The following is a 25,822-nucleotide window of genomic DNA, read 5'->3' as shown; positions in this document are numbered from 1 at the left end:
CAAAATACACTGCCACAATACGTTTCCCTAATGAGCTCCCTGTACAAGCTGATATGATTTTGGGAAACAACTGAAACCATCTGTTTCTATGAATGTGGGTCTACAGTAAACAGAGGAACTTCATAGTTTCCTCGAAAACACTGACTCATCCTTAAACTAAAAGGCAACCGTCACTGCTGTTCACTTTCTCAGCCTGCGTTGCTGTAGGAGCTTCACTGGGTAATTGCAAATATGGGGGTCAAAAGATAATGCGAGAGCGAGAGAGCAAGAGAGAGAGAAAGAGAGAGAGAGAGAAGAGCAGACCCAGGAGGTTTGTGTTGCCATGTAAATGTCATTGCCTCTACACCTTCCTGTGGTAACCTTGGGAAACCTCCTTTAGCACATGTCCATTCTCCCCCTTGCCACTTGACGTCCCTTTCCTGAGCCTGCCTGGCCCGCGGGGCAGAGGAAGGTGAGCAGAGGAGAATGATAAGGACAGAAGAATTCCAGTAACAGGCCAAGAGAAATGGACTGTTTCCTCACCAGCCCTGAAGACCACCATGTGTTTGTATGTGGAGGACGGGGGGGAGTAAGAGAAGCTGCTCTGAAGGCTGGAGAGCAACTCAGCCTCATTGTTCAGAGCCCTGTGACCTTTCCAGAGGGAGCTGGCCGAGGGTGGGTGGGAGGCTCATTTCCGAGGATTGTTGGAGGACTTTGAAACGGTTACGAAGTGGAGAGGAGTGGGGCAGTTGGGGGGGGTGCATTTGGGCCGGAAAGAGGTGGTGGTGGGGTCGAGAAAATGAGAGGGAGGGGGAGAGAGAGAGAGAGAGAGAGAGAGAGAGAGAGAGAGAGAGAGAGAGAGAGAGAGAGAGAGAGAGAGAGAGAGAGAGAGAGAGCTTGACAGGGATATTTTTTGCAATGGGGGGCGGGGAGTTTCCAAAAAGCTACACGGAGCAACAGCTTTAAAACAACAAGTTTTCTTGTAGAGGCCTCAAACGTTTGGACCGCCAGTGTAAGCTGTGGATATTGTTTGTGTGTAGTGGATGAGGCAGACAGACATGATGAAGATGAGGATGCTATTACTAGTGCAGGGCCTGCTGCTGGCAGCATGCTGTGATGGCAGGGCTAGGAACCCTGTACTGGAGGAGGAACTGAAGGACACGCAGGACTATGGGGGCTGGGATGATGGTGACAGAACCTCACATGAAGCTAGGCATGGAACTGATCCACACAGGCAAAGCCTAGATGTCTCTGGAACTGTCTACTATCCCTCGGAGTATGCCCATGCTGGCACTAGCCATGGGCATGCCTCTTTGGGCATGTCTGAGGGGACAGAAGGTGCTTCAGCGGAAATGGGCACCCATGGCACTCCAGCACGCACTGGGTAAGTCTTCATTTCCATTTGCTAAAGTGAGTGCCAGATACAGACATGCTGCCTCTCCAGGCTCCATGTTCTCTTCCAAGTATCTGTGATTCATCATCACTTCAACAATGTAAATATTAGACCTCGCAATGACTCTATTCTAGTACAGTTCTTCAAGTGCATCATGAAATCTTACATTTTTCGTCATGATTTGATTGGATGAGATTGTATTAACTTGGTAAACTTCACAAAAAAAAACATGTCGTTTAACGTGTCCACATTCTGCATTGCTTTTAAAGGGGAATTGTACTGTCTGCATACATGTGAACAAAATCCCTACCAGTGGTTTGATGTGAAATGGTACATTGGAGAGAAAGTTTCTCTGATGATGGAACCAGGGGTCACAATGTCTGTCATTAGCCACTTTGTTTGCTATATCAGCCAGTGTTACTGCACATCTTTTGAGTCTTTTTAAATGGTAAAATAGTGGTAAATCTGGAAAAGTAGGCTTTCTTCAGGTACTACTTTTCTTTAAAACACGCTGTATGAACGGATTATGGAATATGTTTTATGCCAAAAGGTTATTACAAAACATTTGTAGAACCATGTCTAAGACACCAGGCATTTCATGTAACAGCCTTCTGTGAAGAAGCCTTTATAGCTTCAGATGTCTGGTTCCTATCACCATCACTGTGACCAATTCTGAAAGTGTCTGTAGGATGGAGCATTTCACGTCAAACCACTCTGAATGACTTTGTTTATATATTGAATATGTAATTATGCAGAACAAATGTTCTGATTTTTAAGAAAAAAGGTTTTACTTACATAATCTTTGCCAGCAATATGCTGTTCTTATGTGTACATGTGTTTTTCTTGTTAACACATCATTTTTGAGTATTCGGCATTAAAAAAAAAAACCTTAAAATACATTGAACAGACAAATGTGACTGGAAGATCTGTCTATACTATAATATACTACTATAATATAGACAATGGCCTTCTGAGGGAAGTTTGAAAATACCTGAAGAACTGGCCCATAACACATATTTGATTATAATCGATTCTAACATCACTAAACCAATGCAGTTAATCCACTAGCTTGAGATGGATGCATTCCAAGGCTGAAAAAGCATCAAATATGTCATGCATTATGTGTAGACGTCTACCTGTTTGGTAAGGAAAGAGACAAAAGTGATTCCTGTGCTTGAGTGAGCACTAATGCTATAACGTATAGTATTATAAGCACACCCACCAGCGTAGACCTGCAAAACATGAGGGCATGGGCTGATTCCTACCATCCGTACCATAAACCTTGCATGAACTGATACATTTTGGAGCTCATTATTTTTGTTAGAGAGCCACCCAGCTTGAAGCAGAGGAGCAGATGATGAAGCAAGAGCTATAAAAACACAGAGAAAGAGGGGGGTCGGAAATCACCAAGGCAGTTTTCCATCAGCCTGAACCACTCCGGTGAACCTCCGCAGGCAGTCAGCTATCTTCTCAATCTCTGCTGTAATTACTGTTAAGCTGACAAAGAAACTAAACAACAGGCCAAGCACTCCAGCTAACATGCACAAGTGTCTTCGACGGAGCCTAAAGTGTGTACGTAAACGCAGCTCTTGACTGGCTTAGTATTGCCCTCTCTCCGTTTCCCCAAAGTCTCCGATGTACACATATGTTTCCTCTTAAACCAGGTTTAATCAATAGTAATTCATCCTAATTGCACAGAAAGAAAAGACAAGTTTCCATTGAGATCAGACCCAGTTTGCTGCTGGCGTGTGTTGATCTTTGCATGAGACCCAGGTCACTGCACACTATCAATGTTTAAATTTAGGCATGTCCATTACTTCCCAGATTGCACTGAAGCAGGTCTGGCTCTCTGATATTGAGGGTTCATTTCCAAACTGATGCAATTAGAGAAGCTACATAAAAGTCTTCCTAATGATGCTGCTCAAAAGGAGGTTTCAATCAGCTGTGTCATCAGTATTACTATAATGATATACAGGTCTGGGCTGAGAGCATGTGGTTTCTGGCCTGTACTGTGCTAGCTCAGTAAGGTTTATGGCTGCCAAGGGGTTTAAAGCAATCATTCCGTGGGAAACCAAATTAGAAACTACACCACTTTTACCACAAGTGTAGTCAGTCAGCCAAGACATGTTTGTTCCTTGAGCTTCCTTTTGCTGCTTTTGAATTGGAGCTATGAGGCTAATGCAGCTAACAAGTAAAGTAAGCTTAGAACTATTATTTAGCATTGTGAAAACATCAAACTGCACTGAGTTGTTAAGTCCATCTCCAACAGGCTTACTTATGGTTTCTAACACTGTATGGCACACTTATCTACACAAATGGACCGGTTTAGATGTCACATAGCTGAAGACAGAATCTGCTATCTTGAAGCATTAGATTTGGTCTCTGGACAAAGCCTTTGCTACAGAGAGTAGGTCATGGCACATTGCTTTACTTTTGGATGGTGTTTCTGGCCAGATTTCGAAGACAATGTAGGGTACAGCAGGGCTTGCACAATAATTGTAAAAGTATTTCAGCAAGATTCATACTTTTCATAGAAACAACACACACATTTTTATACAAATGAATATAGAAAAAAAAACTAAAACAATGCACACATATTTATTGTAATATAAATGTATTTTGTTTGAACATGACAAGCTTTCCTGAACTGAAATATATACAAATTTAATAATCAAAATAAATGACTAGTGAACAAAGGCTGAATGTTGCAAACTTTTGACTACAAAAGTAAGCCACATATCAGCAAAATAAAATTGAAATATTTTATTTGCATTACACCTGTGGTACGTTTTTGATTAATCTGTGCATAAAAACATCCAAACAAATGTCCTGTTTTAAGGCGGGCTATGAACTCGGATTATTATGATTATTTTCTTTGGCAGGCTAAGTTGCACACTGTGTTACCCTTAACCCCATAGTATGGACGCTGTACTTCAGCTTGGCTGGTTTTCAGTGCAAGTTGTTAAATACTGCTGTATAATAGCCAAGAGGGCGATAAAAAACAATATACAGTAGGTGTGAACTTTGTGTCATATGCACACAATTCAGTGACTTAAAAGCAACTTATGATGACAAGGTCTCTTTCATGGTATAAAAATCTTTGCTCTGAGAGCATGAACATTTTTAAGCCTAATCCTGGACTAAATTTCCACTGGAGCGTGCTTGTTGAGATGATCATTTAGGACAAGACTAGGCTTCATCCGTGATCAGAAAACACCCATCATGAAATTTAAGCTGTGCCTATGCTTTATAGGAAGACTGGTTTATTAAACAGTAGCTGGTGCTGAGAGGAGGTCTAGGATTGCACAGGGGTAGACAAAGGAGCTTTCTGGAGTTGGGTCAAGCACTGGCACGCTCTGAAAGAGCTAGTACAAGGGTCTAGACCATAATACACAGGTGCATAAAACAGAAGTAAGAACAGAGGAGCTGCACTGGAGAAATAAAAGACCTTTTTAGAGGAGATATCAAATCAGAAAGATACTGAAAAATAAAATATTGGTTACGAAGACAATAACTGCCACAGCACTCAGAGTTCTGCATTGCTTAGTGCTGCGGTATCTTAGTAGTGCTAATGTATTAATATTAGAAACCTCTAGCTCCACTCTCTGAAGAAGCGTCAACATATGTATCCTTAAATCTCTCAGTGGACACAGTACTGCTTTCTGAAGTCCACGGTTTCCCTGTGCCTTTCAGGTGCCCCTCATGAACCTCAAGGTTGGGGACATTCTGACCTGTCTCTCCTGCCTACTCTCTCCATGCCTTTGTGCCCTGTTGCTATGTTCCCAATCCCCTCTTGACTCATTCAATTCTTTGCACTGGCTTTAGTTAATCTGCTTTCATTTTGGAGGAGGGTCTCAGTTCGCTTTTACAGCTTTGGAGCTGCCAATGAGCGATTATTGCATGCAGTTTATTTTTTATTCAATACCAAGCAGATCTCAATTGTTCATCTAGCTCTATTTCTTTTCACGCTTAGCCCAATGTTAGGTACACCACTCATGAGCATTTGCTGTATTGTAAGGCTTTGTAATGGAACTAATACAATACAGCCTTTCTTGAATTCAACAGACCAGTTTTATCCAACACAGCTGTGCTGCTGTGGCCAGAGTGAGTCAGAGGCCTTCATTACAGAACCCAAGCAAAACAAAGTATAGCCTTACTTTAATACTGTATCTTAATCATTCTCTTGACCGAAAGCCATGGATCTGAAGTGTAGATAAAAAATATCTTGTGATCATCTCTTTGGAACAGAGCAAGCATTCAAAGCTGTAGACTAGGAAAATGTTCCTAGACCCTCGTCTCATAGCTGAGATAGTAGTAGATGGCAGTAATAACAGTCTGGAGTAGATAGGTCTGTTATTTTATAATCTGTGACTGTTATTTGTGCTGCATAGCAAACTGTAATACTATGAATAACCGTGTGTACTTAGACAGCAGCGTCACTGGAAACTCAGTGACTCAGAAAGACTAAAGGTTAGAGGTTCCACTGTTCTCAACGTGTGTGAGAATATTGATGGGTATCTTCTGTGGGTGAGAATCCCAGGAGAGGGGGAATCTGAGAAAGGAGCTTCCGTCAGACGCTTCCTTCCTATGAGGAGCCAGGCTAGGGGCAAGGAAAGAGCGAGCCAGGGCATTTGGAACATGACCATCAGAGAGGAACACAATAGTCACAGGGATGTCCATCCATGATGTCAGGCCTCTCAGTGGTTATTGAGGAACTGAATGGGAAAAGCCAAGCCAAATCCTGCAGAGCAGAGGTCTCAAACTCAAATGACAAAAGTCAAAACAGGCTTATTTTTCAAATAAATAATACAATTTCAACATTTAATTAAATATGTTGTCTTTGTTTGATTTATAACTAAATATAGGATTTAAAAGATTATTTGAATAACAGCTACAATCCTGCCTTCCACCCGATGACCGCTGGGATAGGCTCCAGCACCCCCTCGCAACCCTGACGGAGAAGCGGCTTAGAAAATGGATGGATGGATAACAGCTACATTAAATATTGCTAAATTACAGCCAGGCCCACTCAATGTGCAGCGTCACATCACACTTCAGGTCTTTTTAAACCGTTCCTTTTAAATGCAGTCTATTTTTGCGTTAAACAATGTAAGCATCAGCTTAAGCTGATTTTCTATTGCTTATGTTAGGTAACCCACACAATGTGTGGTGGATGATGTAAATTTAGCCACAGAAAATAAAGAGGAAAAATGCAGTTTGGATTTACGGATAAACTCGCGGGCTGGATATAAGAGCCAAGCACGTTGAGAGCCCTGATATGGAGTCATACAGAGTCCAGGGTCAATGTGGTGAAGAGTGTCTATGAAGGAAATGAACACAGTATATACAGGGATGTCTGCCCATGATGTCATGGTCGAGAAGCAGGAAGTGACACAGTGTAGGATGTTTCGGGGCATGCATGACAGGTCACTGATTGGGGAAAGAAATTCCAGTCAACTCATAAAACAGGTAATGAGGTGTGCAGACATACACAACACTTAAAGACATTCCCAACCATGACATCATAGTTGGGGAACAGGAAATAAAGAGAAGAAATCAGCAAGTCAGCAAGGCCAGAAGCTATAGACCAACAATAAAAGTGCTAACAAAGGCAACATAGAGCATCTATGAAGATACTGATTGAAGGTCTGTGAAGGTACTGTTCTACTGTCTATATGCCATTGATTAACCATACATTTGGGGGACTCATTACCAAGTGCCGATGGATGGATGGATGGATGGATGGATGGATGGATGGATGGATGGATGGATGGATGGATGGATGGATGGATGGATGGATGGATGGATGGATGGATGGATGGATGGCAAAGGAAATTTAGCAGCCAGTAGCAGACACACAACACCATACAGTAACCGTAAACGGGTGTAGACATATAAGAAGAATAAATAAACCAGATCCTCTCTACAGGCATCGATACAAATAGAAAAAAATACCACAGTCTGTGATAATATCTATAACCTGAGATGAGAGATGCAGTGCAATAATGACTGTATAAGAATTGACAGATGACTGCATATAATGACCACAGAATGAATAAATAAATATGTGCATGTATTGTACCAAATAAAGTGTCTAATGTCCAGATGTGCAAGATGCGCAATGAGGTATGCAGAAAGTGCAATATGTGCAGCACGCTGTCTATACGTGCAGATGAATCGATATCTTTTAGATGAAGGATTAGAATCAGTGTTTAATTGGAACGGCTGTCAAAAGTCTAAAACACTTCAAATCAGGTGCATCAGACTCTAGTTCTGAAATGCCACAGTGCTGGGGCGTTTAGTGTTGATTTAACCTGATTTAATCATTAGAAAGAACACAGTGCTTACAGGAATGTCCAGCAAAAAGGTCATAAGCTAAGCAACAGGCCCTTTATGAGATGAATTAGGAGTTTTAGAACAGAGAAAACAAACAACACTATAAACCAAGTCCACTCTCAAGTGTCTGAATGCCGTTCTCCGTGTTCTTTACGTAGACTCTGTATTGCACAAGAAGGCAGCATCCTTCCTGTGTATTCACCCTTTTTCTGGGAAGTTCTAAACTTCAAGACAAGTTTATTTGTCTTGCTGCACAATCTATTGGAAATGAGAAGTTTGCATAAGCCGGAGAGGTTGGATGGGAGAAGAGGTGTTTTCATGTTTCTTCATGACTCTGAATTTTCTGTTGCACTGAGAATTAGATGTTCCTACAGTCTACACAATGCACATCTGCTTGAATGGTGACTGCTGGAGCAGTAGTTGCTTTACACACCCATGTATGAGTAACACAAAGGCTTGCCTGTGGGTCTCACTCTCACCCATGCAAAACGATTTAACCCCTGACCAGTGACTAAGCTGGAAACAATCCCACACAGTCAAACAGAGGGATTTGGCTGAAGACGACAGAGTTTTTTTCTGTAACATACTCATGGACTCCAAGAGGAGTGAGCAAGTAAAAACAACAAACTGTCATCTGAGTCTCCTCTCTCACGACTCCCACTGAAAAAGCATCAGTTGAAGAGGCCTGTTCAGACAGCCTCACGTCTGTGTGCTGGGATCAGATCTCTGACTAAGTTCATTAGGGTTATTATTCTGGTGGAAGACTGTGGAGAAGATGTGGGACACATCAACCAAACCTAGAAATAAACTTATGAGGTTAGTCGGGTGTGCTTGAGCAGGAGCCTTGCCAAACTGCAGGATTTCAGCCACCCTGCTATGGAGTATTCTTCTGGTTCAGATGCCGTCATCCCCAGATCTTCAATCCAAATTCCAGTTCTGGATTGTGTACTCACTGGTAGTCAATTGAACTGTTAATGCAACTGTTGCCATCTAGTGTCATATCAATCAACAATTACAAAATCCAAGATTCAAGACCACAGGATTAAAGTCCTCAGACTGCCAATATGATAAATTGTCAACTGCTGTTGTTTTAAACATATGATTCCACCAAGGCTTCATCCAGAAACAGGGATACTCCAGTAAAATCTAGCCATGTGTGCCTCACAGACCACCCATGCCTGAAATGTTCAGCAGTGAGCCCTCAGCCTCTGCATTTAGTTCTCTTAATGGAGCATAGTAGAAGAATTTAGGCTATGACATGCTAAATGCATTGGGCGGCTCCCACCAGAGAGAGAGACGCCACTCAGTATTCCACTATTGCTGTACTACAATAAACCCAGACTAAGATCACAAATCAGAGTAGGCAAAACATGGCTTGAAAAGAAGGTGTCTGTTTTCGCCTCAGCTAATGTTTGTCTGTACTTTTTTGGTGATGCTTCCTATGTGCTGAAGATGCGCTTAGTACTATTTGCCAGCCAGCGCCCGAAAGGAGCATGTCTGGCGTGTGGGGGCCTTTAGGCGGCTGCAGTAGTCTTTCTATATTTACTTCTTTTGGACTAAACAGATAAGAGATAATTAGAATGTAGGACAATGGCTCTGTGTGTCACTCTCTATGTGGAGAGCCTAATTTTATCCACAGAGGGTTGGTGTGACTGCAGATTTTCATTCTGATTCCACTTGTTTAATCAGCTGGTCTCAGCTGTCAGAGGTGGTCTCAGCGGTCTCAGGTGTGCTTCTGCTTGGGGGGAGAAAAAAAAATCTAAATCTACCCTGGCCCTTTGTGGATAACACGGCACACCCAGTACAGTAGCTTTGGACTAAAACCTGAATATAGGATAAAAAAAATCTGGTCTCATGGAGAAGAGAATCCAGTGCAAATACAATGTGGGACAAGGGAAGAAAGACATAATCCACATAATATGGAAATAAAATCTGAAGCAAACATCCGGTCATTGACTAATTAATCTTAACTGCATATAATGTGTTCCAAAAAACACACTGCATGCTTTACAGTGGGAAGACAATATCATGTCCCTCTGCGCAATGCATTGTCATTAGCCTTTAACCTGCGAGACAGGAAAGGAAGGTTCTTGACCCACAAACAAGCAAACAAAAATTAATTAGGACAAAGAACCTTCCACATGCTCCACAGACTGCTCTGATCTAATAACATCTAGGGCTCTCTAAAAAGCAACACACAGTATGCACGGCATTGTATAATGGATTCCTGTTGTTGTTCTCTCTTCCAGGAATTGGTGCGCGTTTGTGCACAAGCGTATAGTCACTACGGCAGTGTCTTGTGGCACGGAGAAATACACCATCAAATCCCAGAGTCCCTGTCCTAATGGAACCCCAGATTGCCAGCTAGTAATGTGAGTGACGTCCACATCACCAAATCCATGTAGATCGGTGAAACAAATGCTGCACCTGAAATACAGTGACATTCTATGCACGTTTGCCACGCAGGTACAAGCTCTCCACTCGGCCAGTGTACAGAGAGAAGCAGAAGATCTTTACTGCGCTCCTGTGGAGATGCTGCCCAGGTCACGGGGGGGAAAACTGTGATGAAACAGGTACTGAGTGGTCATATAGGCATAGCTTTTGATTTGATTGACAGTGGTCCCTGAATCAGTACCCAAATATATCTCTCATCATGTTTTGCTTTGGCATTGAAAGACTAGTCTTGACTTTTGGCTGTATAACTGAAGAGCACTGCAGCCAAATCATTATAGAGTTGCATCCAAAAGTCAAGATTTATGGCCTGTCTTTCAGCAGCTAATTTAGACCAGATTTCCTGTGCATTAAACGGCCCTAAAGTCTCATGGCTGATCTCTTGGGAAAAGGGCTATGTTTACAAAAACTTTGGGGAGAAACCAAGAGCGGTGACATTCTGCCTTCACTCTGTCTTTTTGTCCTTCAGTTGCAAGCAGCCATGTCTCTGAAGCCGAAGACTCGAGCACATCCGGAAGGCTTCATCCTGGAGGTCCGGAGATCCAGCATGCAGGTGCAGATCCTAACCTGGTCTGCTTTGAATGTTCACCTGCTCCAGGAAGGCAGGCAGGCTGGGAGGGAGCCCTGTTCGGTTCCACTGGCCGTGTACACTGACGTTCTGAAACAAAATGAGGATATGATGAAGTGTGGTTGTGTAAACGGTAGCGGGCTGTGGGAAGGTCATCACCCTAATGCGAGAGCGGAAAGGGAGTGTGGAACCAGAAGTGCTTTCTGGCCACTTGGGGGGAGTGACCAGCTCTCATGTGGACAACCCAAAACATAAGGCGTCTCCAGCATGTTAACACAAAAACACGCTCCTTGAAATAATGGTGTGCTTCAGTGCAGGCTGCAAATACCTCATGTCTAAAAATACACCGTTCGGCCTTTAGGCTTGCGTAGCACACAATGAAGAGAGCGTACACAAAATTATTTCCCTGATACCCACCCACTGTCCCTACTGAACACACAATGTGGAAAAGATTAAACAATTGACCAATGTCGCTGTTGAGAAGTAACTTCCAAACAGCATTTAATATTTGAAAAACAAGGTCAGTAAGTACTGCTGCCCTGCCAAACTCACTGTTTATCCTGCTCAAACACGCTTGTTCATTAGCCGATTAGTTTAATAGAGCAGGACCAGGAGTGTTCAATTCCCTGGTTGGACATGCTGGGGGGAAAAGCAGCTTTTAACATTAGAATATTGATAGGTAGGTGCAATTCCACTGAGACTTTTCATTCATTTGTTCTTCTCAGGTTCTGAGAGGGTGATCCACAATCAGAATGAGGAAGAGAATGACCATGATGATCCCAGCAGCTCTCTATACCTGAGCTCTAGAGAGAACCAAACAGAAGAGCACGGCTACGACTATCCTCACAGCCAACATGATGGCCGCGAGTACCACTATGAGAGAGCCGGTAGGTGCAGAATTGATTCATTTCAGGTAAACACATGCACAAGAGTCTCACTAGGAACTGTAGGAGACGCAGAACTAAAGCAGAAGTGTTGGTGAGTGAAGACCATTAAACACAACACCTGTGTCTAATCTTAAACACTGGATATGCATTAATCACATATGATCTACATCGAGGCCTTTCCAGGTTTGCCTTTGACAAAATAACGTATTAAAGCTATATCCTTAGATTCAGCACAACCTCAGGTAGTGAGATGTTACTTGATATACAATTTTGAATTATAAATCTTATTTGTCTTTTTTTTTAACAAACGCAAGTGGCATTTTTTTTGATGACAGAAGGAAATATTAGCCCTTTTAGCCTGATATCAGATGCTGATAACACATGAAACAGTAATAATGTAAAAATGAATACAAACCTCAATTCCAAAAAAAATGGGACAGTACATGAAATGCTAATCAAAACAGAAAGCAGCAATTATGTTACACAATATTTGATGTCTTACCTTATAAATTTGTTTTTTTCTTTTGTATGATCATTCTAATTTTGATGCCTGTAACACATTCCAAATAATGGTACAGAACCATTTCTGCCACTGTATTACATCACCTTTCCCTTTACCTCAATAATACACTCAATAACTGTTCAGAGACGAAACACACCAATTGATCCAGTTTCGAAAGTGGAAAATCCTGCAGTTCTTCCATCAAGTCTTCAGCTGTGTAACCATACAAAGCTTTCAATGCCATATTTTGCACTTCATAATTGCATAATGCACAAAGTTGGAGACAGTTGGCAGGCCAGTGTAGCACCTGCACTCTCGGATAGTGCAGCCATTTGAGCAGAGTGTAGCTTGCAGCTTGGCTTATTATTGAAATAAGCATGGGCATCCTGGAAAAAGACATCTAGAGGGCAGCATATGTTGCTCCAAAATGTGTATATATCATTCTGTGTCAACCTGTGCCTTCACAGATGTGCAAGTTAATGTGTCACTAATATGATCCCATACCAAGACAAATTTTAGATTTTGAACTTTATGCTGGTAACAATCTAAAAGTTTATTTTCCTCTTTGGCCCAGAAAACATATGTCATTTCCATAAACAATCTAAAATGCTGACTGTCCCCAGTACATATTTTCAGTGTCCATCAGTCCATTTCAGGTGAGCTTAAGGCCACAGAAGTCAACAGCGTTTCTGAATGATGCAGACATATGGCTTCCACTGTGCATAGTGCAGTCTTAATTTGCATTTGTGGATGCAGTGATGAATGTTTTCATTGACAATCTTGTGTCAAATTACTCCTGAACCCATGTCATGATATCCATCACAGAAACTTACCAGTTTTTGATTCTGCTGGATCAGTTGTATTTTTTGGCCAGATCTATTAATAACATTAGGCAAAGTAGTCAAATACATGAAATACAATCGTGTGTTGTTAAACTGACGGATAATTTGTGCACTAAAGTGGTGCACCTTGACCTATCCTTGCTCATAATTGGCCTAATAGTTCCTGGATGCTCCGGTTATATCCAAGCATGATTGCATCAACTGTTTAAAATGTGTTAACATTTCACCACATCCCTAGTCTTTAATCACCCCTGTTCTGCCTTTTTGGTTTGTATTGCAGGTATCAATGCGCATCTTTACAAAAAAAAAAAAAAAGAAGTTAAACATTAAATATATTTTCTTTGTCATGTTTTGTTAGTTAAAGATTATAGTGGATATACAATATAAAATCACCACTTTCAGTTTTTATTTGCATTTGATATACTGTCCCAACTTTGTTTGCAATTCAGGTTTGTAGAAAAGAATGAAATTGAAGAGAATGAAAGAAAATAAAATACAAGATAAAATGAAAAAATTGAACAATGAAGCTGCATGAGAATTTTAAATGAAAGCTAAATTGTTGGATATTTATCTAAAGTTTGTACCAAACTTGACTGCCTACTTGTGAAATGTAATGGGTCCCACAGTTATAATTAGAGAATATGTAACTTATGGAGAGTATTTACAAAAGGCCTGTATGCCTGTAGAACTATGACAAGTTGGATGATAATCAGACATTCTGTGAAATAAAGTGCTAGACCATTAAGAGCTACAAAAACATTCAAAAAGTCATTTTAAATCTTTCCTAAAACATACAGGTAGCCACTTCAAGATGGGGGTGATGTGCTCTCATGCTGAGGACAGAGTTACTAAACCCCAACTGCCTTAGCTATGCCTAAAAACCAACACATAGCTGTTTGAGCACTGTCTGGTTCACAGCCTGTCTCTTACATATCCTTACAGCCAGAGAGCGTCGGATTCCTGCAGCAGTAAATAAGACAGCAGCTGACTTGGGAAAACCTTTGTTGGCTGTATTTCCAGACTGCCATTTCTGTGCAGTGACACCTCCTGTTCACCGTCCATACTCTTTACAGCTTCCGGCCAGGATATCCGCTCTTTCTCTGGGAGGAAAAAAAAAACCTGCATACATTGTACATGAAGAATGATGCAATGGTCTAAAGGATTGATATACACAGCTTCCGATATAGGATGAGAATATGTTCTGTCAACACAAAGGTATCGGTGTGAGACCATTTCCAGAGCAGCTGCAATGTGTAAATATACACAAAACAACACATTAATTCCATCCAGATTAGAGAAGGAAAGTATGGGATAATCTCAGAGGCTTGGGCATTTCACACTAAACTCTTTGTGGCCTGAATGAGCTCCTTAGTACTCAAAAAAAACAGTATTATAGAACGAAATGAGGGTTGGAGCAATGATTTCAGATGCCTAACCAACCGAAACCAGTTTCCCAAATACACCTTAATGTTATATCCATCTGAACCTCCTGCAGAGTGTTTACAGTAACAGCACTGTTGCACTATCATCCAACAGGCACCTTGCCTCAGGCTTCTGAAAACTGGGGCCAAAATCATGAGGGAGGTCCTGGAGAGTGACCCCTTTCTCTTAGAGGGGTAGCAGGAGTTTTCCTCTTTGTGAGAGGCTGTAACTCACTCAGTGTAAAAAGTATCCACTGGATGACGAGCACTCCCCTATCGCTTGTATCACACTTTAACCCCTGAGAGGAAACAGGACGGAGTGGGAGTCTGGACTCTTTCCAGACATCTAAATGACAGCACATGAAAAACAGAGAAAAGTTCGCAAGGCCTGCACAGCTCCCACGAGGGCAGATCAGTCTCTACATGGACGGCTGTATACACAAACACACATACATGCTCATAAAATTCATTTCCTTTTCTCACCTCACATTTCCTTAAAGGCAAATAACTTCGTCTTTTATGTTGTCTTTCTCCCTCCAGCATGGAAACACAGAAAGGGTGATGTGCGTTAACCGTTTAGGATCTACATCAAAGCTTTCATCTGAGCTAATGACAATGAACACTCTCCATCTCCAGAATAAGAGATCTAAAACCACAGACAACCAACACACCAAATTCCTGATGCTGCACTGCAAAAAATGATCCTAAATCTAGTCGATATATCCTCATCCTTTTGAGTCGCAGGCAATGCTGTAGCCTACCCCAGTGGTCATTGGGCAGAAGGAAGGAAACACCCTGGACAGTTTGTCCGGGCAATGCAGGACAGACACATAGACATAAACAATCACACACACTCATACCTAGATAAATAAATTAGCAAGTCCAACTGGCCTGACTGCACGTCTTTGGACTGTGGGAGGAAACCCACATGAACGGGGGGGGGGGGGGGGGGGGGGGGGCAAGTAAACTGCACACTGGTCACCGGGCTGGGGAATTGAACCCAGGCCTTTTTTGCCATGAGCCAACAGCCTTACCCACTGCACCTATCATGCTATATTGGCAAATAATTTTTCTTGTCTGAAACATGCAAAATTATCTGCTTTAAGAATTAAAACTCTCAGTATGAGAAATATTAGATATTTAAACTATTTTAAGATTATTTAACTTGTTAACACAATTCTTTCAGTGTGAACCAACAAGGATGGTGGATTAAACTGATCTACATATAAAATGATAGCCCAATGTCTATTTCTACTAATTTAAGAGGTAGTTTGAGGATTAGATCAGTTAGCACAGTATCTCTAGTTTTATGGGGGGGGGGGGTGCATTTAAAAAAAAAAAAAAAACATTTTTTAGACCTGTTAAAGTGTGTTCAACCTTAGTCAAAGGGTCTAGGTTGGAGGAATGACCTCTGCATAATTTAATGAGTCATAAATCATTCGTTCATGAAATACCATGAGAACAAATTTACTATGTTGACAGTCTGGGCAACCAACACTGCAAAACCAATTTCCTTTCCTGGCAGTTACTCATAACAATAACAGAAACTTAAGAGTCTTTAATAAACTTTTCTGAGTGTCTAACAGTTTTCTTAAGTGCTCCTAACTGGTTTTCTGATAAACATGACTGTCATTCCACATTAACTGGAAGTAAATATCAGTTGGACCATGAAGGTCCAGCACTTAAATAAACAAGATATTTTTAGTCTGATCTCCCACTTCGAAAGCTGATGGTTTCTGTTGAGTTCAGTCATACATTTTTAAGATACCGTTTCTCATCTCAGATTCCTACGGTGCAGATGATGAACGTACGGAGCCTCCTCCAGAAGCACCGCAATCAAACCCTGAGCTCATGCCCATCCACAACTTAAAAGAGATGATAATGTCTCAACTTCAGCCTGTGCTTGATGGCTTTAACCTCACGCTGGAGCGTCTGTCTCAGGAGGTGAGGGGTCTGCAGAGGGACATGAAAGATCTGCAACTCCAACCTGAGGTGGAGGGAGGTGGAGGAGGAGAGGAGTTGCAGCAGCATGAAGACAAACTAAAAGACACCTTCCAGCACCTGGAGGAGCTCAGGATGCAGCTTAGCCTGCAGCAAGATGAGATGGAGGAGAGGCTACATGCTCAGCAGACCATGCTGCTCTACAACCTGACCAACCTTAAGACTGACGTGGATGTCAAAATTAAACACAACCAGATGATGATACAGGTCAGAAAACAGTGGGGAATTTAACGTGAATACCATGCACAGATAAACTGAACATGCAGTAACGATAGACACACGTTTTGGCTCTTCATGTTTATCATACAACATGTGTAACACTGAAAAAACTCAGTTTTTACACATATTTGTGAGTAAATACAAAAATAAGGACTAAAATCTTTTCCCCTGTATGCTGTATTTCTTCAGAGCTCTGGGTAATATTCCTGATCCCTAAAACCTTTGGACTTTCCTTTCAGAGCCAAATCCTCATCTTAATCGTTACTGGAAAAGCTTCAAATTTGGGATCAGGTGAATTAAGAAAATGTCAGTAACAAATCCACAAAGTCCTCCGACTAGAACTTGAAATATTTGTCTGAACCCAATGAGGTTGAAGTACTCATGTGAGGTTTGGATGTAATTTTCCAAATATATGTCAGTCTCCCACTTTTAATAGGCTTCACATAGCATTTCCACCTGCTTTAGATTTCTCCTTACGTTATTCTTCCTCTCTACATTCATTACCTCACATCAGTTTTCTGGTACGCTGGTGTCACCTACATGTCTTCTTGACAGACTTTAGCACCACAAGGGCCCATACTTGTGAGGGGGGGGGGGACAGTTTAGTGCAGGCAAAATGATGTTTAATATTTCATAAAGTATTTTTAGATTTTTAATTTGTTTTATATAATGTTTTATGTAAAGAAAAAGAGCTTTCGTATTTAAGATGCTGGCATGTTATTGTTGTTATGCAGTAATTTAACTAGCGCTGATCTGTCATGTTTTATTCACCACTTTGGGCAATGAATAATTTTGGGCCAGTTCAAATCTTGATTTAAGGTGGGTTCAGAATTTATCTGGGCTCAGGACGGCTGCAGCCAGAATTCTGACAGGCTCGGTCACATTTAAACAAAAATTTGTCTGACTTGTGTCAACTTTTGACAGAATTTTGTTGGGCTCCGGTCGACTTTTGATGGAATTTTGCCGAGCTTGGTTTGGCTTCCAACAAATTTTTGTTGGCTTTCTGATACAATTTTGCAGGACAAAATTATATCAGACTTGGCTTTTCACAGAATTTTGTTGGAATTTGGTCAGCTTGTGATATAATTTTGCAGGACTTTGGTCAGCTTCAGACAGAATTTTGTTGGGCTCGGGTCAGCTGCAGCCAGAATTCTGTCAGGCTTGGTCACATATGGACAAAATTTTTCCTTACTTGTGTCAACTTTTGACAGAATTTTGTTGAGCTTGGCTCAGTTTTAAATAGAATTTTATTGGAATTTGGTTGTCTTCTGACAGAATTTTACCAGGCTCAGGTCGGCTTCTGACAGGATTTTGCTGGACTGTTTGCTTCTGACACAACTTTGTCAGGCTCTGAAGGGTTTCTGACAATTTTGTGGGGCTTGGTTAGATTCAGACAGAATTTTGTCAGGCTTGGGTCAACTTAAAACACAATATGGTACTTGGACAAAAAAAAAAGTCTGCATACAAGTTTGGATCAAACTTTTCTGAAAATTCATTCTCGGTGTCATGTACACACAATTGAGAAATAGGCATTTTCCAAGCTAATAAACATTTGCATAGGGACATTTTAACAGGATGTACTACATGGTTTCATGCACTTTACAGGAATGTGTGCTTGCCTTCGTATCATAGGAGCCCTACAGCTGTGGAAGTTGGCAAAACTGAACAAAGAATTTTAAATTTTTTTTACACATTCAACACATCAAATTGAGTTTGTAATAAAACGAAGAATCTTCAGAATATGTAGGAACTAACATTCATACTGAGAGAGCCATATAGGATTCACAGCTCTTTTTATAGATGGTACTCCTGTCACTGGGGATCAACAGTTATTTGGATTGGCTGTTCAGTTGTTTCTTGGCCAGGTCTGTGCCAAAGTGTGGAGTCTTATGGACAGATAAGATTTACATATACAACAGTAATGAAATGAGAATATTGGGGAGTGTGGAGCGGTTGTGAAACAGTTGCTCTTAATGATAATATTTGATCTTAGAGACACAGTGGCAGGGACATGTGTGGCTGAACTGGATCATATGTCTTTACTGATGATGTGCATGAAGCCATGAAGCAGGACAATGATGTACAAAATACTGATAGAAGGGGCAGAAAGTGTGTTTAGGTTTCTCAAAAGCATCTCAACACAAGAATGATTCTTAAAAGGTAGAGCAAGAATCACATTTACCTCTCTGTCCACCAGTTAAGGTGATCTTCACATTACGCTACTTTTTTGAAACTGGGCCCAGGTCAATCAGCTAATCTGAATCACAGTGACCAAGCCTGAAAAAATCCTGCAGGAACTCAAAATGACTGCAGATGTGACAGCACCTGGATGATGAAAACAGGATTTGTAGCTTTAATTTCTGCAAATGATGTGTAAAGCAGCTAAACAGGACCATGTTATTTAAGATTATGCTTTGTCCAGTTACTTTTGGTCCCCTGAAACGTGGAATTTAAACAGACAAATAATCCCATATAGCTGCAAATACTCTCATGCATTCATCATCATTTAATAGTGAAATGAACTACAAAAACAATAGTTACACTATTATGGACGCCACCATACATTTTAAAAGATGCGTGTCATATAAAAACCCACATTTTAAAAAATGCTTGTATTTTCTGGTAAGAAATATAGAGATGGCCACTTAATTCCAAAGACAAAAGAAACAGCAGAACATATGCCTGCTTGCTAAGCCTGTCCCAGTTTATAGAATTCAATAGTGTTTTATTCTCACCACCAAATACCATGTAGGATTTTTTAGTCACTAGGTTGCCATGAAGGATATTGTTATTGTCCATACATTGATGGAGTTCTTTTATGATTTACTGTATGGTTATGTGGCTCTTTAAGACTAACAGAACTGTTTGTCCTGTCACAGACAAACCTCCAGTCCCTGAATTCCTCACTATCAGAGTTAAGGCAGGAGCAAGAGCAGCTGGAAGAGGAGCTTCAGATGGTTCAGACACCTGAGAGAACAATTCTCAGCCAGACACCCCCTCGGGAGGACACAGCTGTTTGGGAGGCCATTACCCGCCTGGATAATAAAGTTGTCAACAACACTGTGAGACTCAGTGCCTTAAACGAAGAGCAAGTCGAAATGTCTCAGAACATCAAACACCTTCAGAAGGTCTCCAAGAATCTAGGGGACCTCATAACCCAAACTGACCGAAAGAACGAGGACAGATATATTGAGGCTTTCCTGGAAGTGGATGGAGTCAAAACGGCAGTACAGAACCTTGTTGGTGACAAAGTCAGCAATATCACTACCGTCCTTCAGGAGATGGAGGATGACATTGACTATTTATTTAAGCAGTTCTACAAGAACATAAGCTCTGATAGTAGAAACTGTGACTGTAAGGCCCTCAGCACCTCTGTTGCTCAGTTGAAACAGGATGTGGCAGATGTCACAGTGCTAGCTAAAGAAAACAGATTAGACCTCGACAGTGCAGCAGAAGAGAGAATAGATAGTTGGAGGGATAGTGACTGGCGCCCATCGGTGGATGATCTAAAGTTTGGTTTACAGAACGTGCAGAACTCCCTGGCGTTTGAGCAGCAGAAGAGCAGGACACTGCAACAAAATGTATCTGTGCTCCACACCTCTCTCTCAGGCAGTCAACTGGACATTGAAGCTCTGCAGGGCCAAAACAGAAGCATGGCTATCGAGATAAGACGCCTGGCCAACTCCTTCAGCTCTCTGCTGAATGATGCCACACATCACTCGGAAGTGCTGGAGATCCTGCTTGGTGAGGAGGTGTTGGAGTTTATGGACAGGTCTGTCCAGGACCAGGAGGCCCATTCCATACCTGTGCTGAAGGACAGTATCAGGGACATGCAAGAACAGATTAACAGACACAGCAAAAGTCTGGCCTCCATGCTGAACTCTGCTTCATCTAGGGATATTGCTGCAGATGAACCATCGGTGCTGGCAGAGCGGACCTCGGTGGATCTTAAAAGGAAACGAAGACACCAGAGATTTGACCGTTTGTCAGAGAAAGCCTCAGACTACACTGATGTTGACTTCCTTGCTTTGGAAAAAACAGTGGAACAGCTTCGGGAAAAAATTCTCCAGCTTGAAGAGCAGCGCTGTCCGTGCTGCTGCAATTGTACGAAAGAGGCTGCCTCTGGAGACATGCAGGTTAAACTTCAAGCAGAGATGACTAAAATGCACAAGGATCTCAAGGAGCATCTCAGGATTTTTAGCAGCCTTTTCACTAATATAGATGGTCTAGCTGGTTCTGAAGCAACGGTAGACTTGGACAAACTATCTGTTCTGGTGAAGAGAAAAGACACAAAACAGCAAAGGAAAAGGCAAAAGAAGAGAGCAGACAGAGGAGTGGAACAATCTGGGGAACACAAATTTCGTAGTAAGAGGGATGCGTCACTTGAAACAGCAGGTAAGATAGTAGAGACATAATGAGGGATTACAATTCATACAGAAAAAAGTGTAGAAAGTGTTGCTTGTACAGTTTTAAGAGTAGGATACAAAAGGTGGTGTTTTAAGGCTATATTTTATATAACATTATATAACATATTGTATTTATATATTGCTTTGTGAGCTATGCTAAAAGCTGATCTGAAGACAATCAGAACCAGGATGTTAGACATGAAAACATGTTGAGTGTAAAGCTGAATTACTCATTCCTGAACAAGTTAGGAGTTTATGCATGAGGGTAATTACAAATCAGGACAGGAGGTAAAGAGGGATGTGATGATAGACTATTCATTAAAACCTCTGAGGTGCCCAGGAGAGACTTTTTATTATTATGTCAGGAGAGCGAATGGCAAACAGGCAGAACCAGAATACTCTCTCAGAATCCCACATCAACAGCAAATCAGATAACAGGAGTATTCACAGAGGTCGGCAAGAAGATTTAACAGATTTAAGGAAGAGCTGCTGGGGATGCCAGTAATTGTGCTGGTTTGGGTCCAGATTTCTCCTTGATGCCAGCCATTGTGTGGACTAAATTCTATGCTGATTGAACTTGATTTAATAGCCAAACCATATACTGAATGACTATAAATAATATTGTGGAAATGGTTAACACACACATTGACATGCATTTTTGTAAGAAAGTATTTGTGCATATTCTAATATTAGTGTTTGTCCGAGCATAAAAAAACGCTTACTGCCCAAAAACGAGCCTTTTAAATGACGCACCTTTGCACAGGACTGTACATTTCCCAATATTACCTCAGTTTGAGCTCATGATTCCCTCAACGGTTCTGAACTTTTAAGCACCTGGGGTAAGAGAGGGTTGGGTATGTTGTATGTCAGTGATGTAACATCTCCCTCTGGTGAACAGCAGCTGCAGTTGCAGCCTTGAGGGCCTAGATGAGCATGATGAGGTGCTCAAGCAACTTGCAATTTAATTGTGAGTTTTGAGTCAGCTGGTTTTAGGTTTCATTTCGAAAATCATTGGTGTGGTTGCTGACCAGGTATGGTTAAAAAATATTAGGTATAAAAAAATTACATGGTCATTCTTTCAAAACATCTTCAATTTCTAACAGCTGGTACAAAACTAGTAACTGGTTAACAGTGCTATACATCCATAGGGAAAACTAACTAGACTAACATAGCTGGGTTAGTTTTCTTATTATAGCCAGAACACATGGGAAAACATGGGTAATCATTAGGATTAACTGTGATTGTTCCCTTCCTTCCCTTCCTAGTGCTCAGCCAGCTTCCAGATAGCCCACTCATGTTCCTGGCCAGCAGGAGAGATGGCGTCAACATATCTGGCACAATCGTGTTCGAGACGGTGTCTCTAAATCGAGGGCAAATGTACTCACCCAAGACAGGTGCATTCCGGGCACCCACTGCAGGAGTTTACCTGTTTGTGTTGACACTGGACTTTGGGCCTGGGCCCTGCTTAGCACAGCTGAAGAGAGGCGAGGAAGTGGTAGCTTCCCTACATCAGAGCCAGAAGAAGCCAGCAGGACCTGCTACTCGTGTCTGCCTTCTACAACTGGAACAGGGTGAGGAGCTCCAGTTGGAAATAGTGCAGGGTACACTGGAGCCCAGCAATCCACAGGACAATACTTTTGCAGGACTGCTGATTCTACAGACCACCTGAGGGTCCCTCTTCTGACCTGAAAGCGTAAGCAGAGACACACTGGGATGAAAAGAGATGAATGACTGACTGCGGTTCCTATTTCAGGTTTATGCCTACACACCTTTCGTTCTGTTTGATCAGTGAGTAATTAGTCTCCAGAGGTTTATTGTAAAAGTTGGCATCGTTATATATGACCGCACTTCATTTTAAAACAAAGATTTAACACACATTCTTGTCCATGTGTAATGAAAGCCTGGCCGTATTTCCTTTCCTTCCAAATACTACGTACATATAGGTCATATTAAAATGTTGCCTCAGCACCTTCAATAACAAAGAACAGAGACTTATAGACCTGTGATGCAATGTATAATAAAATAACCGGGCAGTTAGGACTAGGCCTGGCCAATATACAAAAATAACAATATCTTATAGTTCTGGAAAAAAGTTAATCATCAATTATATTGCACCCCCACCAAAGCAATACACACGTCCACTGACCTGTCCACATGCAGGACAGTCTCACTTTCTATTCATTTTTTTTTTTTTTAGATTGTATGCTTTTTAAGCAACTGTTTTAATGAAACCTTCAATTAAAAACCAAAAAAAAAAAAAAAAAAAAACACATAGAAAACCACGCAGTGTTATATTTTTATAATTTACTCATTTGAACCACTGGGACACTTCAGCTGCACAGAAACGTCTTTCACGAACGGCAAATCTCACTCCGGTGAAACCAATCCACCATAGCCCAAGGCTCCATATTAACACTGTTTGAACAGTAAAAGTGCCTAGGATGTTACGAGTATCACCAGAGGGACCAGAACACTCCGTACATCTAAAAGCTTCAAGGTAAGAGCCAACTTGGCTTCTATATGGTTAAAACTGGTCATTCAACTTGGCTGTTTCGGTCACAGTGAAGCTGAAGCTCCAAAGCTGCATTTATGTTCATGGGACAGAAATAACAGGCAGCTTCTAACAAACGTCTCTCAATCGCTCTCATAAACAGAAACTATTGTTGCACACACTTCTGAAAGGAACATGAACCTCAACTCTCCAACATATTGTCCTTTAAACCTCAGCATGGGGGTCACTTGTCAATCATCAATGATACGCAGTTACACAGTACTATCACTATAAGCACACAGTAATATCACTAATGATATGTTTACACAATCAAAAGCTCATATGAAATGACCCACAAACACTCAGACTTGTGTAGTAAAATGGAGTATTTACTGAATACATTGGGCAAATATTATACATCTTATATTTGTATTCTCTTGGCAAACTCATAAGGCACCCATTCAGCCAGGAGCTAGATAAAATGTGTGTTAATTACATACTGGGGAGTCTTTTAGTAGCTATGTATTAGGTAACACAGGGAGGGGCTGGGTAATGCTTTGGCAAAGCACTTTCCAATATCTGCATTTCAGAGATGCTACATTTCAATTGTTAAGGCTCCAAAGATACACAATTTCATAAAGACGTCAAATGGGGAAAAAAAACAAAACAAAAAGAAAAACGAACAAGAAGAAAGTGTCCGACAAAATGTCCTAGCCCATAGTTTAGAGGCCAGCCTTGCACTGAGGGCTCACGTTTTAGTCAGCATCATAAAGTAAGGCCACTGTGTGAAACTCTGTTAGGAACCCAATTTAGACGGTTAGCTTTGATGAATGAAATGTGAGAAATGAAACACAGGTGCTTGTACAGGAAATACAGCTGGCTGCTCCTTTAGACCACAGATTACATACACAGCAACTGTTTGAAAGAAATTTAAAGACATATTGACTTATATTTCATGTGCTCTCTACATACGCATGCAGATTACCATTAAAAGTTTTAAATCATTTCCCATAAGGAAATTTTTTTCCCAATAACTTGTACAATGTGGATTTAAGCATTACAATTTGCCAACATGTGTATTTAGATGTTTGATTCAATACGTCCATAATTCTGCTTATTTACAAGTAAATAATATAATGTAAATATACTGTAAATTTTTATTTTTTACATTTTTTCCTCAAGTTATCTGCCAAATTATACCTTTCTGTTCATCATTCTGGACACATCTAACACTTCTAGCATAGTAGATTCATTTTCCGCATTCATCTATATCCACATTTGTTATATATTACTGAAAGCACTGACTCCAAACTTTTGAACAGTAGTGGGTAAACATATACAGTACTGTGCAAACGTCTTAGGCATTATTGTAAATGGGTAAGTAAGCATTCATTTGCTCAACCCCCCCCCACCCCCCTAAAAAAATAATAATATTGTATTATTATTGTTTATTCAAATAAGTAGTGATTTTATGCATCACGACATAGCTTAACCATTCCTCATATTACAATATAGATTACGCTCTCCTCATGGAAGCTCATACTTTAAAGAGTTTATTCCGGAATGCCTTATATTCCTTTGTAACAATTTTGGATAGATCACGTTTTTGAAACGAATAGCTCATTATAAAAGAAACACGCAAATATGTATCAAACGTGGTATTAATCCTCATCTAGCACTGTTTGTGTAAAGCCCACGCCCAACAACGTGCATCATAAAAATGGTCTAGAACGCTTTTTTTGAATGTTATCACCTGCTTTTTTTAGACTGTTGTAACAACAGAATGAATACAAGTAACAGCATTTTTGCTGGGAAAAAACACCCAAGACTTTTGCACACTACTGCATACACGTCTGTGTCATATTTGCTAATGTTATATATTTATATTTTTAGAGCAAAGTTATTGATTTATTTTTCTGAAGAGCATTTTAAGACAACCTTAATCATTTATTTTTCTGGGTTTTATTTTACCCCTCTGCATAATATCTTGAAAATGTTGGCATCATTTGACAAAGCAGCATAATTAGTCTGGCACTAAATGGAAGACATACTTTGTAATACACATTCTGTGTGTAGAGATTCATAAAGTGATTAAACAGAAAAGATGTTATGTATCGGGAGGAGTGGGGTAGCGGTTTCCTGTACCACTAAATAATAAACATTTGGGAAAGACAACAGAACCTGGACTTTTTCTGACCAATTATGTTGATAAATTAAAGTTATATATTTAGTATGTGGAATCATTTTCTCAGTAATTTATCTTTCTGTTTGTTGGGGGCCGGTGCATTAACAGTCCATGTGACACTTTCAGAAATAAACTATATAT

General features: G+C 40.9%; 1 protein-coding gene across 1 annotated transcript; it reads left to right on the top strand.

The window, feature by feature from the left end:
* The first annotated feature begins 893 nt into the window (after positions 1-893).
* mmrn2a (multimerin 2a) lies at positions 894-25,673 on the top strand. Its single transcript, XM_017715871.2, has 8 exons — positions 894-1,363; positions 9,958-10,080; positions 10,175-10,281; positions 10,629-10,712; positions 11,453-11,614; positions 16,163-16,587; positions 19,479-20,994; positions 22,271-25,673. Exons 1-8 carry the CDS (start codon positions 1,023-1,025, stop codon positions 22,672-22,674), a joined length of 3,162 nt encoding a protein of 1,053 aa, XP_017571360.1. The 5' UTR covers positions 894-1,022; the 3' UTR covers positions 22,675-25,673.
* Positions 25,674-25,822: the final 149 nt, after the last annotated feature.

The sequence above is a fragment of the Pygocentrus nattereri genome, chromosome 5 (genome assembly GCF_015220715.1).
Source record: "Pygocentrus nattereri isolate fPygNat1 chromosome 5, fPygNat1.pri, whole genome shotgun sequence".
Lineage (NCBI taxonomy): Eukaryota > Metazoa > Chordata > Actinopteri > Characiformes > Serrasalmidae > Pygocentrus > Pygocentrus nattereri.
The sequence above is the reverse complement of the archived record's forward strand: the minus strand, read 5'-3'. Positions and strand labels throughout refer to the sequence as shown.

Coding starts and splice junctions, on each gene's coding strand:
- mmrn2a (XM_017715871.2), top strand. CDS start 1,023: ATGAGGCAGACAGACATGATGAAGATGAGGATGCTATTACTAGTGCAG. Junction 10,081..10,174: donor CCAGATTGCCAGCTAGTAAT/GTGAGTGACGTC, acceptor TTTGCCACGCAG/GTACAAGCTCTCCACTCGGC. Junction 20,995..22,270: donor TGCGTCACTTGAAACAGCAG/GTAAGATAGTAG, acceptor TTCCCTTCCTAG/TGCTCAGCCAGCTTCCAGAT.